The sequence below is a fragment of the Heliangelus exortis genome, chromosome 1 (genome assembly GCF_036169615.1).
Source record: "Heliangelus exortis chromosome 1, bHelExo1.hap1, whole genome shotgun sequence".
NCBI classification, from domain to species: domain Eukaryota; kingdom Metazoa; phylum Chordata; class Aves; order Apodiformes; family Trochilidae; genus Heliangelus; species Heliangelus exortis.
The window spans coordinates 8,093,724-8,111,200 of NC_092422.1; the positions used below are offsets into that span (position 1 = coordinate 8,093,724).

The 17,477-nt window shown below is 37.1% G+C and overlaps 1 protein-coding gene across 3 annotated transcripts in view; it reads left to right on the top strand.

Moving 5' to 3' along the window:
- Window positions 1–17,477, top strand: part of TMEM135 (transmembrane protein 135) — a 159,952-nt gene that overhangs the window by 94,045 nt on the left and 48,430 nt on the right. For all 3 annotated transcript variants that reach the window (XM_071733317.1, XM_071733301.1, XM_071733308.1), the window contains one exon: window positions 12,950–12,996. In XM_071733317.1, coding sequence (XP_071589418.1) covers window positions 12,950–12,996 — 47 coding nt within the window. The remainder of the gene's footprint in view (window positions 1–12,949; window positions 12,997–17,477) is intronic.

The following is a 17,477-nucleotide window of genomic DNA, read 5'->3' on the forward strand; positions in this document are numbered from 1 at the left end:
TGGAGGAAGCAATATTGGATGATAAGCATAATACAAGCTAAGGAGTTATGTTCAGAAGTCTAATATGAGTCATCTGCACAAACTGCTATGAAAATTTATTGTTATTTTAGTATTTATTCAATTTGTAATGCTCTTGTAGGATAACTATCCAGATTTAAATTTCAGTTTGCATATGAATTTAATATTTAGAGAAGTTAACGTTTTTGTAGTTTGAATTTGCAACATTATATTTCAAGTATATTTCTATTTTTGCATTTTCAGCGTATCATAATTAGAGCAGTTCACAACTGCTGCACATTTATTCATCAAATTTATGAAGATGGTGGGTTCAAATCATGCTGGTTGAATTGACTCCATTGTTAGGAGTTTGCAGGGTGTAACAGGCTACAGTTTGATCTCCCTGTGGCTGAAGCTGCTTTAGGTGATTGTGAACCCCAGCTGCTTGCCCCCACTCCTTTCAGTCCCTGGGAGGGGAAAATAGTTACTTGCAGATGGATCAGTTCTATGATTTGTTTTTCTATGCATCTCTGTGCCAGCAGAAGACACATGGCAGTAATCAGCAAAAAAAGGTGTCGGAGCAGAGGAGTGGTGACAACAAATATTGACATTTCCTGAAAGTAATTCATGAAGCTTCAGCCTGAGTGAGAGCTTGGCCCAGTGATGAGCGAATCTGCACAGCAAAATGTGGAGGTGTCATGAAGAACTCATCAGCTTGTCATAGGATCTCATTGACCCACTCTTAGACCTTAAATGTAGACTTTACGGCTAAATTTTTGAAGTTTAGTTCAGTAGTGTCCAGTTGTACAGTAGCAAAGAGTTGCTGATGCATGTGGTGGACCTTGTAGCGTAGATTAGTGATGAATTTAAGCATATATATATATATATATACACATATATATACCTAGGAATTTAAATAGATACTAATTTCACAGAATTGATTGTAGTTTTGAAGTGCATTGATATTTAAAAGAGCAAGATCAGTGTAGCAGTTTAGCTTTTGGGGGGGCCCAAATTAAATTAAGCAGAGGTGTTTCAGACATTTCAGAAATATTTTACTCCAACATAACATGTTGAATTTAAAGAAATGTGGAAAAATGTAATCCTTGTAGATTGTGTATTTTAAAGGTATGCCACATAATTTAGGATAAAGTTGGAGTTATGTGCAGAACAAATACTAAAGTATATTTTTCTTATTATTTAATGTTTCTTGAGAGTGTGTGTGTAGGTTTAGTGTTGTATTCAGAAGCACTGGATTTTATTTAGGGTATTACTTAACAATTTTATTTTGTCTCCTTTTTCATTAAGTCTAAATTGCATGTATAAAATACAAATGTTAACTGGAATTATTTTGAGTGATTTTATTGCAAAACAGCAGAGCAATGAGAGGAGATGACTTCCATGTGCAATCAGAAAGTCCTTCTGGTGGTGGGGTCACTAATTTTGGCCTCTCCACCACTCAGCTGCCAGTTTCAATGGATCTTGCAGGAAGATAATTCTCTTTGAGGTGTGTAGCTGTGGTTGAAACCAGGCTACAAATTATAGAGGTGAGGTCTGATTGACAAAGAACTCTAATTTCCTTAGGAAATTAAATTCAGAGCATAGGAATATTTTATTCTGTGGAAGTGTGTTAATTGCCCAATGATAAGGGTTATAAATGTTGTGTTTGCCTGTCTGATTAGCATGCAAGCTCATGTGGTCAGAAAGAGGAAGCTAGTTGTAGAGCTTTTTTTATTGCTGGGATTAAGAAATGAAGGATCATTTCAGCTAATGGGAGAAGAGCTGGCATGAACAGATTTTGTGTGAAACAGAATTTCACCTTCCAGTTTTTGATACAACATTGATTTGTCTGGTTTCTATGGAGAAGGGACAAGGAATTTTAAGGACAAGCATAATTCCTGATGAAAATCTATGCCAAAGTCAGGTTAGAACACCTTTCTGTATCTTAAATGTTGATGAAAACAACACCAGAGAAAATTGCAGGTACTCAGAAGTGGGCATTTTAAGTACAGGAGACTTATAGTTGAAATCATGCTATAGAACCATGAATTGGAAAGGAAAAGTGAGGCAAAGGGTAAGGAGACTTATTTAGGTTTTCTTAGGACTTCTTAGGACTTCTCTGAAGAATTTGATCAAGTGCCACAGGTTTCTGCACCAATCTTTAGCACAGTTAGCCTTGTGCAAATGAGAGACTGTATCCTAAAGGCAAAGAAACTTGAACTATTTCAGTTTTTGTGCCTGAGCACCGTGAAGGATGACAAGTGACTGTGTGACTGCTCCGTGTCTGATCACTCTCACAGTGGGAAGGTTTGGAGTTCTTTTGGCATCCTGCCTTGCTGCATGTCTGTCTTACTCCTGGTTCTTGTACAGAGACAACCTGGGTATTTAAACAGAACTGGGCATATGCTTTTGCTGACTGATAAATGTTATGGATTTATTTTATGGAGAATTTTCTAGATTCCCTGCTTTGAAAAGCTGTCTAGGTAGGATTTCTAGTTCACAAACAATAGGAAGCCTTTTAAGATAGGGAATTTACCTTTGGTCTGTTTGGTTTTTCATACAAGGAGTTTTCATTAGTCAAATTGTTTTCAAAAAATTGTAGAAAAATTTTCTTTGTGACAACTTTCTTTGTGGCTGCTGGAAAAATACAATCAACTTAACTGCAAATACTCCCTGGCAATTAGCAATGAACTATAAAATCTGCCAAATGGCTTCTAGTTATGCACTTAAAGCACAATAATGAAAAGCAAAGTCTCAAAAGTCATTGAAGTTCACATCCACCCAGGCAGGCCTAATGTAGTAAGACTTGCCCTGCTGAGGACGTGCTGATTTTCTCAAGAGGCTTCCAAAAACAAAGTAAATCTAGAAAACCAAAGCTCCCAGATTGCCTCAGTATTAAAGGCATGGTTGGGGGGCTTAAGGCTGAGCTATGCCAGGAAATGGGAAATGAACTGAAAACGTGGCAGTGTCACGTTTAATAAATTTCTCGCGTTGTGTAAGCAGAGAATTTACCATGTTATATGGCAAAAAAATGGTCTCCTGTAGGGACTGATCACTAAAGCTGTTAATTTTTCCCTTTTTAGTCAGAATTCCAAATGTAAGCTTTCAACAGCAAACCATTTGACAGTGTTTCTCTTCATGTTTGGATGTACTGATGCCACGGATCAAGGTACAGTTTTAGGAGAAAGGTGCTGGATTGTGCAAGGCAGGGTGTGTGAGCATGCCTGACAGAGACCTTAGACAGGAGCAAATTGCAGAAGCATGGAGTGTGATCCTCCTAATGAACCACACCAAGCCTCTAGCTTTTGTACTTTTTTCCACACTGGTAAGTGCAAAATAAGGGGGAAAAAGTTGCTACCAGAGGCTTGTGTTGAAAAAGATGCGTGTAAATGTTACTTTCAGAATATAAAGGTTGTGCTTACACCTCTCTCCTCCTTGATTCTGATGCAATGTCTTGGTGGTCAGTGGAGATGTCACTGACTTAATTTAATTTGGGGGTGTTTCATTTTTCCTTCTAGTAACTTAAAAATGAGCTGTGATGCATCATGTCTTTAATTTCTATTTATCCCCTTTAACTGTAGGATATGCATGTGATATTCTGTGTCCCTGTACTGAGCAGTTGAGTATGTAGTGTCATCCAACCAGATGCATGGGGAAAAAATTTCTTTAGTTTAATTGGACCTTACAATAAGGAAAAAAAGGATTTTATTTTTCAAAAGCTATTCTCTTTAGAACATTTGTTGTGATATATTCTGAAGACTTTGCTTCGGGACAGTAGTTTTTCGTTTGTGTGATATTTTGGCTGGAGTCTTCATCTGATTTTTTCTTTCTCTTGTAATTATTACTAAGCCAGACAAGTAATTTTTTTAACTTAGGAAAGAGAAACCCTCCTCAATATGTTGATGCATCTGTAGCACTAAGGTACTGTAGTTATTCTCTGTGTATCTTTGTTTGTGTGCCTTTTACTTTTTGATTTGACATGAGAAAGTGGCTATGAGGTGACCCAGTACCATCGTGGTTTTAAGCTGATAGCTGAGGATTTATGTTTCATAGCCTGGGACATGATTTGGAGACCTGGGAGAAACAGAAGGTACAGAATAGGACTGGAGGTTGTCCCCATTGCTTGGCGTTGGAGCTACCTGTAAGTTGTGTGTCAAAGGGTTGATTAGCTTCAGAAATGAGCCTGGATCAGCTCTTCCAATACAATACGCTGTAAAAGAATTCTTTGCTCTTTTGGGAAGGGACAGCAGGAAGGTTCTGCTGTTTCCTTTGTCAGTTACTTTTTCATACTTTAACACTCTCAAGTGTCCTTCATCCACGAAAGCTGTGGACTCCTCAAGAGCTTCAAGAAAAGCTGTTTTGTGGCTCCCTTGCAGTATGTTGTAGCTTTGGTTGCTGCAGTTAAGAGAACAAGAAAAATAGGCAAAGTGGCTTGAGAAGTGTTTTTTGAGAAAAGTGAAGAGTGCTGAAGTGCTTAGCTGTACATATATGTATTTGGAATATGTGAACTAGAAAATCAAGGGGTTTAATTTTTTCTTTCATTCTTTCATGCTCTTCTGAGACTGGTAGGTGCTTCATGTCTTGGCTCAGTGACCTTCTGCATTTGCCAATTCTAATCATTTAGTTGTGATCAAACAACAGTGCTTTAACATGAATCTACATAATCTCTTGTTTAATAACACATACTAGTGTTTCTTTTGATCTTATCTGTCTAAAGATTGCTTAAGGCTTGCTTGCAGAAAAAAATGGAGAACCTGTAGCAGCTGAAGTGGTGTAGGTGTAGCTAAATTGGCCAAGTGCCCAAAAAGGATCTGACAAAGCTTTTTTCTGCATTTTTATTGAGCCTGTCAATTTTAAAGCAGCAGCAATGTTGGATTGCTTCAGAAATTACTTAAGCTAGAAAAATAATCAATATGTGGATGACCAAGTTATAACAAAATTTTTTGCCGGTCCCCAAATACAGCAAATTTCAAGTAGAGAAAGATACCAGGTGATTAGATTTAACAGGATTTTCCTATAAAAAGAAGTTGAAACATTACATAACTTGAAATGTTTAGAGAGAGTTGATTCCATTTTAGGATTAGCAGTTGGCACATGTCTTTTGGGATCACTTGGAATTTTGAGCTTATTGAAGGAAAGCTGCCATTTTCCATAAGTCATTCTGATTTTGTACAGAACCAAGCAACCTGTTTTCAACATGAAATACCTTTTATATCTTTGTTTAAAAAACTTGAATAATGAAGCATCTGTGAAGGAACTATGTGAATTCTTTAATAAGCAGTGGTGACACTGAGAATCAGGTAGCTCATTTTTGCTACTTACTGCAGTTCTGAGGAATTGAAAGGTGCCATCAGTAGAGAAATTAGAGATATTATAAAGATTACCACTTAAAAGGTAATTTTAAAAGGAGGAAGATGATAATTTCTCAATTAACGTGAACTAGAGATGTAGCACATTACTTCAGAATAACCAGAAAGTGCCAAAGTTTGTGCACATTTGTACCCAGCAGAATCATACCTGATTATGGTGTGTCTGTTTTGTTAAATCTGTGTCAGATTTTGGACTTGAATTATTGGCCATACCCAACCTGTATGTGCCTGAGGAGACTCAGAGTGCTTTCTGTCCCCTGTTGGCTCCTTCTGTCTCCACAGGGACTTGAAATCTGAGGAGTTTGTAACTAAATACTGAGATTAGTCATTAAAAACACCCTGGCCCTATCTAAAGAAACTTTTTGGTCCTCTGAGGTGCATTCTGTGAGACAGTTCTGGCCTCAGAGAGAGAAACAAGGTTCTCTAAGACAGAAAGCTGGAAGGTTGCAACAGTGCTGGAGCTGCTGCAGGATTTAGAGTGTATTTTTCCCATCCCTATATTTTCACTATAGCTTTTGTGAGTTGCCTGACAGATCTGAAGTACATATTTTATTCAATACTGAAATTTAAATAAAAGCAATCAATTTAGAAAGTTTTGCTGAGGTGTGCACAAATGCATATTTTAGCATACATTTGTTTTAAAGACACACATCAGTAATACTATTTTCATGAATACTGACTCTGCAAGAGACCAGATAATCAACCAGTTGGATACTGGTTAACACTGGCCAGTGAGTCTCACAGCACTGGCTATTTAGTGTGCACAAGATGGTCTAATCATATTTCATTGTTAATCTTGTCACTGGAGGAAAAATCTGCATCTCACTGGTATAAATTTGGCAGACTTCAGATTCTAGCCATCTATCTTGGTTTTTCTACAAAAATGCCTTCCTCTGCATCCTGATAGAGTGTAAGTGCTGTTTATAGAGTGAACTCTGGCAAAACAAAGCTGATATTGTTAGCCCATGGGTTAAGGGCTGAGGTCCTTCCTGCAGGACTGTATAGGTGAAGATGTAGCTGATGTATGTAAGAACTGCCTTCCCAGCTAGTGGTGAGTAATTCCATCAGGTAATTATTTACTATGTTTATTTCTTGCCTATGGCATTAAATAATAATAGAAAATAACTACTTACATTAGTCAGAGTGATCATCAAATCAGATTTTAAGGATTTGATTATAGCAAAACATAGCACCTGTTTTCACATAACATTCTTATATAACTTGTGGTATCTTGTCTAGTTCATCAGAAAGATTATGTGATATTCATTCCATTTAACTACTATGACATTATAAAAAAATTATGCTTTTTAACTAGGTATTTATTATTGGAGGAGAACAGCATCTCAACTTTCTACAGACAGTTCTTGATTGGGGCACTATGGTTTACATTAACATAACGTGCAGGTAGATACTCCATGTGCATATATTTCTTTAATCTTGGACTGTAAGGCCATTACACTAATCTGCATATCTATTTCCATTATTTTATTATTTTTTTATTAGAAGGGGACTTGTTTAAGAGATGATCTTAGTGATAAGAGCTGTAGAAAGCATTTTTATTAGAGCAATAACATGTATTGAAATAAAATTTAGGAACCACAAGCAACAGTTGACAAATCCCTGATCTGCACCAGTATCTGTTTCTGTAGCTCTCTGGATTTACAGTTAAAGCTAGGGGATTTTTATTAGACCAATTAATATGCATGGAAAGAAACAAAATGTCTTTTGGGAAGAAAAATAATACTTACTTATGTCTGAAGTAGGGATAAGTCTAAAGAATGGACCATTTATGCAAAAATCTGATGGAGCATCCTCCTTCATCCCTGGTAATATTAGCTGATATAATAACAGATACTAAAATTACCATACTCCTATTCAAGTAGGTGTAAAAGGGTGCTTGTAACCCCTATCAGAAGAGACAATAGTAAGCTCTTCTGTGGACAAAGGTTTGTTTTAAAAGGCAACTTGAGTCAGTAGTGGGTTTTGTTCTGGATCATATCTTTTAAATGTAAAAATTTGTGACCACTATACAAAGCTCCCAGTTACGTGTGTATAGATCACAATTTGCTTGTAAAACTAAAAAATCTATATTAAAATTAGTTGTTTGAGAAATCAAACATGTATTAGGATTAAATCCTTATTACTGTGGCCGTACTTGTGCAAGTATGAATTAGTGATTAATTAAAAAATGTTTGACATTAAATCCAATTTACCTTTTTTGTAACTTTTGGAACCAATTGTCTCAAGCAATGATTATTGGAGAGGCTTCTTTTAACTGGGTTTCTAATTTTACATGATTTTGTCAATAGAAATTCCCTCAGACAGACTGTAGCTAACATTATTTTTTCTGCAGCACACAGCTTCAGGATTTAGGAGTAGTAACATTGATTTTTATCAAGTGTAGATATAGCTGTCACATACATTGTAAAGTGTTTGACCAAGGAGGTGATGGTTTTCAGGCTTCATGAATATCCTTGAAGTCAGGTGTTGATGTGCCAGTGGTTGAAACAGCCTGAGGGCTTCTGTGAGCTGGGATCAGCACTGATCAGTGTTGAACTGTCAGTGTGATACTCTAAATGCTTCTACCAGCTGATACCAAATATCTGTTCCTATTCCCTCCTTCTGTCTTCATTTATATAGGTTATGTGTCTCTTCAGTGCTGTTTTCTTTTTAATTTCAGAGTCTATATTACTTCATCCCAGACTTCAGCCTTACTCCTATTCTGACGTTATGGGAAAATGAGCAGCCTCCTGTTAGAGACTTTTTTTACCCCAGGAAATCTGGCTGTAATAAAAATACCTAAGGAAAATACATGCAACCTTGAGATTAGGTAATATGCGTGAAAAGTCTGAATGCACGAGACTTGAGAATAATTTTAAAAGTTTTATCAATGTTATTTTTCCTTTCTCTGGTCCAAGATTTTTATCTGTGCGTCTGGCTGTGAGTGGAATTCATCTTCAAGCTGCTGCTGGTGTTACTGGGGTGCTGGTGTTACAGGGGCTGCTGGAAACTGTTTTCAGCCAGAGCTTTTTAGTTTTCAAAACCAGCAACTGCTGAAAGTTGATTCATGGTGCTATTTATATGAAGGCTAAACTTTGTTGGAAAAAAACCAATACTTGATTTGTCAACCAGCAGATCAGGAAAAAGCAAATGTCCTCTTTATTTATTAATGTGTGGTGTAGTACAGTAAAGTATAATATGATCAATTAAATTACAGTGCTCTCCTTTCACACCAAATCTGCTGACCTGTCTTGGAGCATAGGGATTTTTATTTGTAAAATGTGCACATCTCTTAAAAAAGGTTAACATACTTAGGATGCATCATTCTTATTAGAAACATGTAGATTGTGTGCTTGCTGTATCTGTTTCTGCAGCTGGGAAGTTTCAAGGTCTATGTGTTACTGAGCACAATTTGTTGACCTTATATCGTAAATCAAAAAGTGACAAACTCTCCAAGAAAAATCCCAAATGAGACTTCCTGCTCATTAGATTTTAAGACATAAATTAACTCATTATTTAGAATTATATTTCTGCAGGTATTAGTATTTTTTCTGTTTTAGTAGAGTTATTTTTAAATCTAAAATTGTTATTACATACTGAACTGAGTATGCTATAAAAACATCTATATAGCTGGAAAAATTAAAAAAAAATATGTCTAAATTTGAAAGTAGCTTAATTTTGGAGCCTGGTAACCTTTTTACTTCTGTTTCTTAGTGCTATAAGAAGGTCATCACTGGGCTTTCCACATTTCATGTAGAACAGTCTGGTTTGGCTGTACTTTCTGCTGTCCTTCAGTTGTGTAAATATTGGGAGAGACATTGTCAAACTTCTCAAGAGCACTGGTAGGAAATGTTTGCCTCTACTGATATTAAACACCTCTAATAAGGGAGGTGCCACAACCTCAGACAACTTGTTCTGGTTTATCACTACTCTGTAGAGAAAGCTCTTCCTAATATCTAACTTATGTTCTTCTTGCTGTTGATTTAATTCTGTCTTTGCCCTTTGGTACTTGAGGAAAGATTTATCAGTGTATGACAATTTTATGAAATTAGTTGTCCTGTTTGTCACTAGCTACCACCTCTCTTTTTAGTTTAAGCAGTTTCCCAGCAGTGGTACACCAGATGCATGTTGTTTTCATAGTCTTATTCTGAACTGTCTTGTTTTGTCTATGCTTTTTTTTTAACAGTAATGCCCAGCACTGTATTTTGGCAGATTCATTAGTGTGATATGCTGCTATATTTTGCCTCCTCTGCTTCTGAAAAAGCCTGTAATATTTTACAGTGCTTTCTGCAGCATTACATTGCTGGGATCTATTTGTTTGTGATCTGTGGACATTTTTATACTCTTGTATTGCTTATACAGTTGTTTCTTGTTGTGATTTTTTATGTGTGTGATTTCTCCTGCCAACAACTTCGTGTTTGTTTATTTGCATTTCATCGTGTTAACTCTGGGCAATTCATTCTCATGTGTGAAGACTTGGCCTCTGAAGGATTTTGTGAATTTGTGACATAATCTCTCTTCCATCATTCATTACTAAAGAAAGAACCAAAATCTTTTTTCTGACCGGAGTTAAAATGTTTTTTAGTTTGATAATCAACTGCTAATTATCAGAGTGGTGTTCTTGAGCAGCTCTGTGCAACTGCCACTGTGGTGCAGATAAATTACAGCTGTTCCTTTCCATAAAACATCTATCAAATACAAACATTACAGTAGTTTTAGTTTACTTGTTTATTGTGTTGGTTGTTCCTTATTGTCTTGTTATCTTTTAGAAACTGTTTCAAATAATCTATTCTAGTATAGTTGTAGATATTAGAAGTGGCCTGGTTGACTGTAATATTCCCTGAAGTTCTCATTTACAAAAATTAGGACCAGTTTCCTTTTTTCCACTTGGCCAAGGTCTTCCACACCTGATGGAAGACATTTGGTAATTGTAGAGGTTGATTAAGCAATTTATTTAAATACTTTAAGTTGCCAAGATACTGCCAAATAAAATACAGTTTATAGATAAATTGATGACAGATGGTGAGGTCGACTGAAAACTGGGTAGGCTGAGCTGACAGGCTCAAAGGGTTGTGGTGAGAAGCAATGTCCAGTAGTAGACCAGTCACTGGTGGAATACTTCACTGGTCCATACTGGCATCAGTAGCATCTTCATTCATGACCTGGCTGAGTATACAGGAGGCTGCACCCTCAGCAAGCTTGAAGGTTTTGCAAAACTGGGAGGAGTCCTTGCTGCACCAGGTAGTTATGCTGCCATCCAGAGGAACCTCAAAAAGCTGGAGAGATGAGTTGACAGGAATGTCATGAAATTCAGCACAAAGAAATGCCAAATCCTGCCCCTCGGGAGCAATAATCCCAGGAGCCAGTCTGTACTGGGAACATCTGGAGAGCAGCTTTACAGAAAATAACCTGGAAGTCCTGGTAGACACTGTATGGAACACAAACCAGCAAAGGGTCTTTCCTGCAAAGAAATCCACCATCCTCTTGGGCTTCAGGAAGCATTCCCAGCAGGACAAGGGTGGTGACTCTGCTCAGCTTTGGTGGGACAAACCTGTAGTGTTGTGTCCAGTGCTGCGTTTCCCAGTACAAGACAGACATGGACATACTGGAGTGAAGGGCTGTGAAGGTGATAAGGTCTTGGAGCATCTCATAAAATGATAGGCTGAGAGGGCTGAGGTGTTTTAGCTTAGAGAAAAGAGAAATTGGAGGGAATCTTAGTAATGTGTATAGATACTTGTTAGGTTGTTATCAAACTTATTTTTAAAAAGGCTAAAGAGGAATAAAACTAAAAAGGGCAAGAGAAGGAAATTATTTAGTGAAGTGAGTGTTTTTGTTATTCAAAGGCATGTTTTTGTTTGGTTGGGTTTTTTTTTCCCCTCCAGAAAATGTATTTTTTGCCATTTCTCGCTTATTTCTTGTTGTCATTGCTCCAGCTGTTAAGGCTTCTTGTCCTTTTTGTCTCCCAGAAGTGGTATCCAAAGAACTGGTAATTGTTATTTGAATGATTATTGTTTGAACTTTGAAGGGTTAGTGCAGATATTTCTAAGTAGGACTTTAGATATGTCTGCTCTTGCTGCTAGTTTGACTTGAAACGTATCATTGTCCTTGCCTTACCCTAATGATTTAATATAAAATGATTTAAGGTGTTCACGCTTTTGATGAAGAATAACAAAATACTACAGTAGTGGTGAAGGAAAAGGAAATCAAGGGTAGTTTACACAGTGTTATAATGTCATGTGTGACCTAAGTTTAAGTCACATGCCAGAGGACTTAGGAAAGGGAAATAGTCTCACTGTAAGATTTTATTCTTTGAAAGTCATTGTAAACTTGCCCTATTCAAATTTTTATCACACTTTCTGATCTGTATCAACACCCAGCAGCCTACTGTTCTGTGTGTTTATAACCTTTAAATGGACACTGCTGCCAGCATTTCTTTTCACTTAAGTTATCTTTACCCCATCTTGATCAAAACTTCTTGAACACTTGAAAATAAATGCAAAGCTCAGCTAGAACACTTGCAATTTGTGTGTAAGGTTTTTGCTTCCTGAATGATGGTGTGAATGTGAGCCAGCATATCTAGAACAAAACAGTGTTTTCTCTCTCCTGCTGTATCTGGGAGAGATGGCATGGACTAAGGCAGGTTATGGATTTAAATCATGGTATGGCTTTTCCTGAAGCAGCTGTTCTATAGTCAAGGTACAACAGCTTGTTGGTATCTCCTGGAGGATGGGTTTGTCCTTCCTCCTCTTCTCTGCTCTTCTCCCTCCTCCCCCCTTCCCTTTTGCCTGCCACCTTTCTAGTGATCTCTTTATCTCACCAAATTGGCAGAAAACTCCAGAGTTTTTATTTCCTCTTCTGTCCTCCTTAAGTTTGTTTTTCTCAGCATTTGTGAAATCCTGTGTGGGTGCTAAAGAGAAGGCAAGAGCACTGAGCCCCAGCAGAGAGGATGGGAGGAAGAAGTAGGACATTCCCCTCTCAGTGCTGGAGAGCTGCTAAATTTGCTTACTGACTCCTGTGTGACCACAGTGATGATTTGGAGCTAGATGGGATTATCCCAAGGGAGTTTAACACTAAGGTAAACTACTAGAAAGGATACTCTTGTTTGGGAAGAGAATTATCTCTTAAACTTGCTGGACTGCAGTTAAGCAGCTGCAGCTGTCTGTGCTGAGACTTCTTCAACAACCTGCATTTAAAACTAGCAATGTGGTACTTTAACAAATAAAAAAACCCACAGAGACAAAATGGTTAAATTTCCATTGTATTGCTTTATTGTTTTCATTCTTTTGATTTATTATTAGTTTGTTATTTTATTCCAGACTGTTTTAAATACCATCGTTTGCTGTGTCTTTTGACCTGCTTACTCTGTTTTGGGTTTTGTATTTTTTTTAACCTTACATAGGAGTGACTCGAAGTCCACTAAAAGAAGAGAATCCTTTTTGGTGGATTCAGACTAGCTTCCATTCTGGTCCATGAAGCATATAAATAAAGTGTTACTTTTAATAATAACAGTTCTAAAATCTCCATAATCCAGAACATGCAGTTGATGTTTGATGTTTTATCTAACATGTTTCTTTTTCTTGTAGGTCCTTTTGTTTTGCATCACAGCTGCGCTGTTCATGTTCTTTTTCAGGTATGTTGCTACTATATCTACTTAATTTTGTAAATATTGTTTTAAACAGAGTTTCTAGGAGCTTACCTGATTGCTTATAGTCATCTCAAAACTTGTATATTTTTTAGTTGAGTGCAGTGCTTCCATGGAACTAAAAACCCAGTGCTGGGAACAAGAACTGGTCTACAAGGGGAAATACTGAGTTAAATGCTTCAAATCATCTGGTGATTATACTCATTACTTCAGGAGTCTCCTCTCATCTCATGATTAGGACCCTGGGGATCTAACATACATAGTTTGAAAATGGCAGAAATACTGCTTGTCATGTGAATTCTAAAATACCTTATGGCAGATAATGTCTGATTTGAAGATAACATTTTCCTTTTGGTGAAAATAGAAGAGAACAAGAAAATGAGATTTTACAATCTAAAATAATATCAAATATTTGACATGCATGCAGTTGCAACTCTCTTTGAATTTTAGAGTAAACTAGTTTCACGTTTAACAACTTACCATTTGCATTTACTTTTTAGAACATAGAGTAGTGGGGTTGGATAAGACATTTATTTTAATAACTTTTTCTTCTTTTGGCTTACCTGATATGTAACAAGTCGTTCACTTTATCATGGTTTTCTCTATTAAATAGGAGATCTTTCAAATTTTCCCTATTATATCTCAGACTGGAAAGTTGCTTGCTAAAGTAATCTTTGACTACAACCCTTTGACTTAGAATTTTCTGTGGCATGTGGCCATCCATGGTTCTTCATGCCACATGATCCCCTGGTAATTGCAAAACTCTGGAAGGTGCAGCTTTTTTTCTGTAATTCCTTTACTTACGAATTACTTACAGAAATTGTCCAAGAACAGTCTGTCTGTAAGGGAAAGCTGATCATTTAAAGGATTCAAAGAAGCATTCCTCCTTTCATCTGCCATCCATTAAGACCTTTGTATTGGCAGTCTTCTCCTTGCTTTATTTTCATCTACTTTCCAGAGTTCACTGCATTATAGCCTCAGAGCACTGAACTTGTAAGGCTGAAGTTAGACACCTGTCTGTCTTAATGCTGATTAAACCAACCCAAAACATTGAAGTGCTGGTCAAAGCTACCAATGTTGTAAGATGTTAGAGGAAGTTAATTGTCTCCTGTTTATATCTTGGGTAAAATCTAAGAGGCAACCTGGAATATAAATTAGAACTGCTGGTGTACAGAGTTATTTGATGAATTCTCCAGAAGAGTGTGTGGACAGTTGTCAGAAGTTGGCTGTCAGAGAAAAATTGTATTGGCCATGTTGACAAGCACCTGCTCAGGTCCTCCATTTTTTAGTATATTTATGTTTAAAGATAAATGTAACAGTGGAGATGGTTATTAGAGGTGTAGGTAAACCTGCTGGCTGGGAACTGCATTACTTTGCAGAACAGACTTGGAATTCAGGTAGATGCAAACTGGAGATACAATCTGAAAAAACATAAAGCTGCTTAGTAATGACAAGGTTGAGGTAATCCATGCACAGGTAAGGAGCTGTGGGCAATAAGTCAGTTTGGGAGCAGTTCACTGAAAAAGACCCAAAAGTAGCTGTCACACACAGCCAGCTTAGTGTAAGTCAGCAATGTTGCATTCCTGTAACATGGGAAAGACTGTGACAGGCTGCATAGAGTTTGTGAGGTACATTAAGTTGTCTTTTTATTGTACTTAAAGTTTAAGAAATTCTCAGTGCAGTTTTCTGTCTTTTTTGTTATTATGCACAAAGAATAATACAGATGAGGCAGAAGAAATTTATAGCTCTTCCTCTAGTGATTTGGAGCTTGAAAAAATGTATTTATTTAAAAGGATGGATTGTAAAAAAATTTTTTAAAGGGGGACAGAAAAACTGTGTTCATGTACATACAAGATGGCCGAAAAGAGAAAGAGTGTAAGTAGTCCCAGGGGAGGCAATCTTCCCATCTTCCATGTCATCCAAAGTAAAAGGGAATTGGAAGAGTCATTAAACTGCATTGACTCAAAATCACTTCAGCCTTTTCCTAATCATAAGCAGATCAAACTGACAGAATCATGTCAGTACTTTTAGAAAAAACACCTTGTTCAAAGTCAGATCTGTTTGGCTTGTAGAATATATTGTAGAATGATTTTAATACCCTGTTTACTGCAAACAAGCATTTATTGACCTGAAAAACAAAGAGAAAACTCTATTTTGCTTTGACTTAAAATAATTCTGTTCCCAGGATGCTTTTTTTGCTCTCCCTTCCAGACCAAAATGTCTCAATAGATGCTGAGAGCAGTAGAAGTCATGGTCACCAGGATAATATATAATATCTTTCATTATTAAAGATAAAATCCACACATATAAATGGTGTGATTTGAAGCTTAAAACCTTTCTATAAAGAGACTTAATGTAGGTCTGCCTCTCTGCTACCAAAGTAGGAAGTCAGGTGGGAATAAAAGCAAAGTAGCCTTTGTTTTCTGAGTTAATACAAATTGCCTTACCTGAGTTTATTCCATTCTCTAAACATAAAAGGGATGACTGTCCCCTGTCAGTAGTTCTGGTTGGCATTAGCAGTCCATGTAGCTCCATGGGGTTAACTAAACTTAGCCACTATTTTTGCTCCATGTAGTTTTGTGCTGGATCATTTTCCTTGCACAGCTCAACCCAACCCAAGATGTATGGGATCTGGCACTGGTGCTGTGAGCCAGTGGTGGTGAGTGACTGGGGTGAGGGTGGAAAAGAGGGATGCTCTTCAGCACTCATGTGGACTTGTGACTGCATACTGGTGTGGCTTAAGGTAATCTTTGCTGAACCTTGGATAAAATGTTAAGTTCAGAAGTTCAAAACTGTTTTCTTTGTGGAGGAATTAAATTATTAAATACATCACTCAACTTCCAGGGTATTTTCAGGTTGCCATGTTAATAAAAGCCTATTAAGTTGAGCTTTCTTAGTATCACTTCTGGAAAGCAGCTAACTTCTGATAATGGCTCACTAAAAGAGAACAAAATTAATGTGGCACATAGTTGTAACATGATTGTGCCTCTCCCTTCATGTAGGTATTTTCCTACCCACATCAGTAGGAAACACTGCTGTAACAGACATGAGTCTTGGTCTCTGGAAGTATAGACAAGTTCTCAGTTTCTGTGAATATTTCCTTTTCTAGTATGATGAGTTTTGTCAGTACCTCATTATAATGTCTGTTTTAAATTTTTTTCCAAAACAAATTCTGTAACAGTCCTTTGGCCAGGCAGTTGTAATTTAGTGATGCTTCTCTCTGACTGCCAACCCTTGCATGTCTGATTTCTGTCTCCAAAGGAGCAGAAAGGCTCTGAGAATGGATCTGGGAAGTTTATCATTAAAAAAATCGAAGTATACAGATCATGTTCCTATCATTTGGAATAGGAGAGGTTTCTCCAAGTGTAAAATGAATGCCTGTTACTGTCTATTGAAAAGCTTTGTCTTCATATCATGTTGACCTGCTGCTTCCATTAGAGAAAAGTAGATTTACCTTGGATTTTTAGAAAAAGTTCTTTACCATGAAGGTAGTGGAAAAATAGAACAGATTCCCCAAGTAGTTGAGGCTTCATCCCTGGAAATGTTCAAGGTGAGACTTGACAAGGCTCTAAGAAACCTGATATATTCGAGGATGTCCCTGCTTACTTCAGGGGGGTTGGACTAGATGACCTTCAGAGGTTCCTTCCAACCCAAATTACTTTCTGATTTTCTCACAAATTACTTTGTGATTCTCTGTGTTCCACTACTTGAAAGTTTCACCAAACAGCCCTGGTATTTATCACTGTAGTTTCCCAAAAGCTCTGTTGGACTGTTCAAAAAATATCACATCTACTACAGGACAAGAAAAAGAAGATGCTAAACCTGAGAGTAAAGAAGTGAGATCACTGAGTCTGCAATAGAAGAAAAACAGGAATAATTGTTTCAGGAATAGATGACATAAGGAGGGAGTCAGAATGAGAATTCAGAGGAGCAATAGAGACAGCAAGAAGGAGGGGGTGACTGACATGTCAGCAGGCAGGAGAAAAAATAGCAGAGTTTAGTAATAAAAAAGCAGCTGAAATGCAGATGATAGGTTTATGAGCAACAAAGTTATATTTACAGACAGAGGAAGCTTATTTTAGTGTCTTATTTTTTTCTTCCTTCTCTTCTATCCTCCATTTCTGGTACTTTTCTCCTAAGTTGGTACCTCCTCTTTTTTCTCAAAATGCTTCTGTTCAGCTTCACTGTAAGTGATGAAATTCTGCATCACTCATTTGTGGATAGTTGTAGTATACAATTACTTCCATAGTACAGTCTGTCATATGTGTATTTAATGCACACGTATAATTAACCACAGGATTCTTTCCCCTTTCCCCTGTCTTTTTCTCTCAAAAACTTACAGAATTGTGTTTGGGAACAGCAACATTCCCATAGCTTTAGGGATTCATTGTCCGGTGACATGGAGCTCAGTGGGATCTTAGTACTAATCACTCAAAAAAAAGTCATTTGTGATGTCATGTATGATTTCT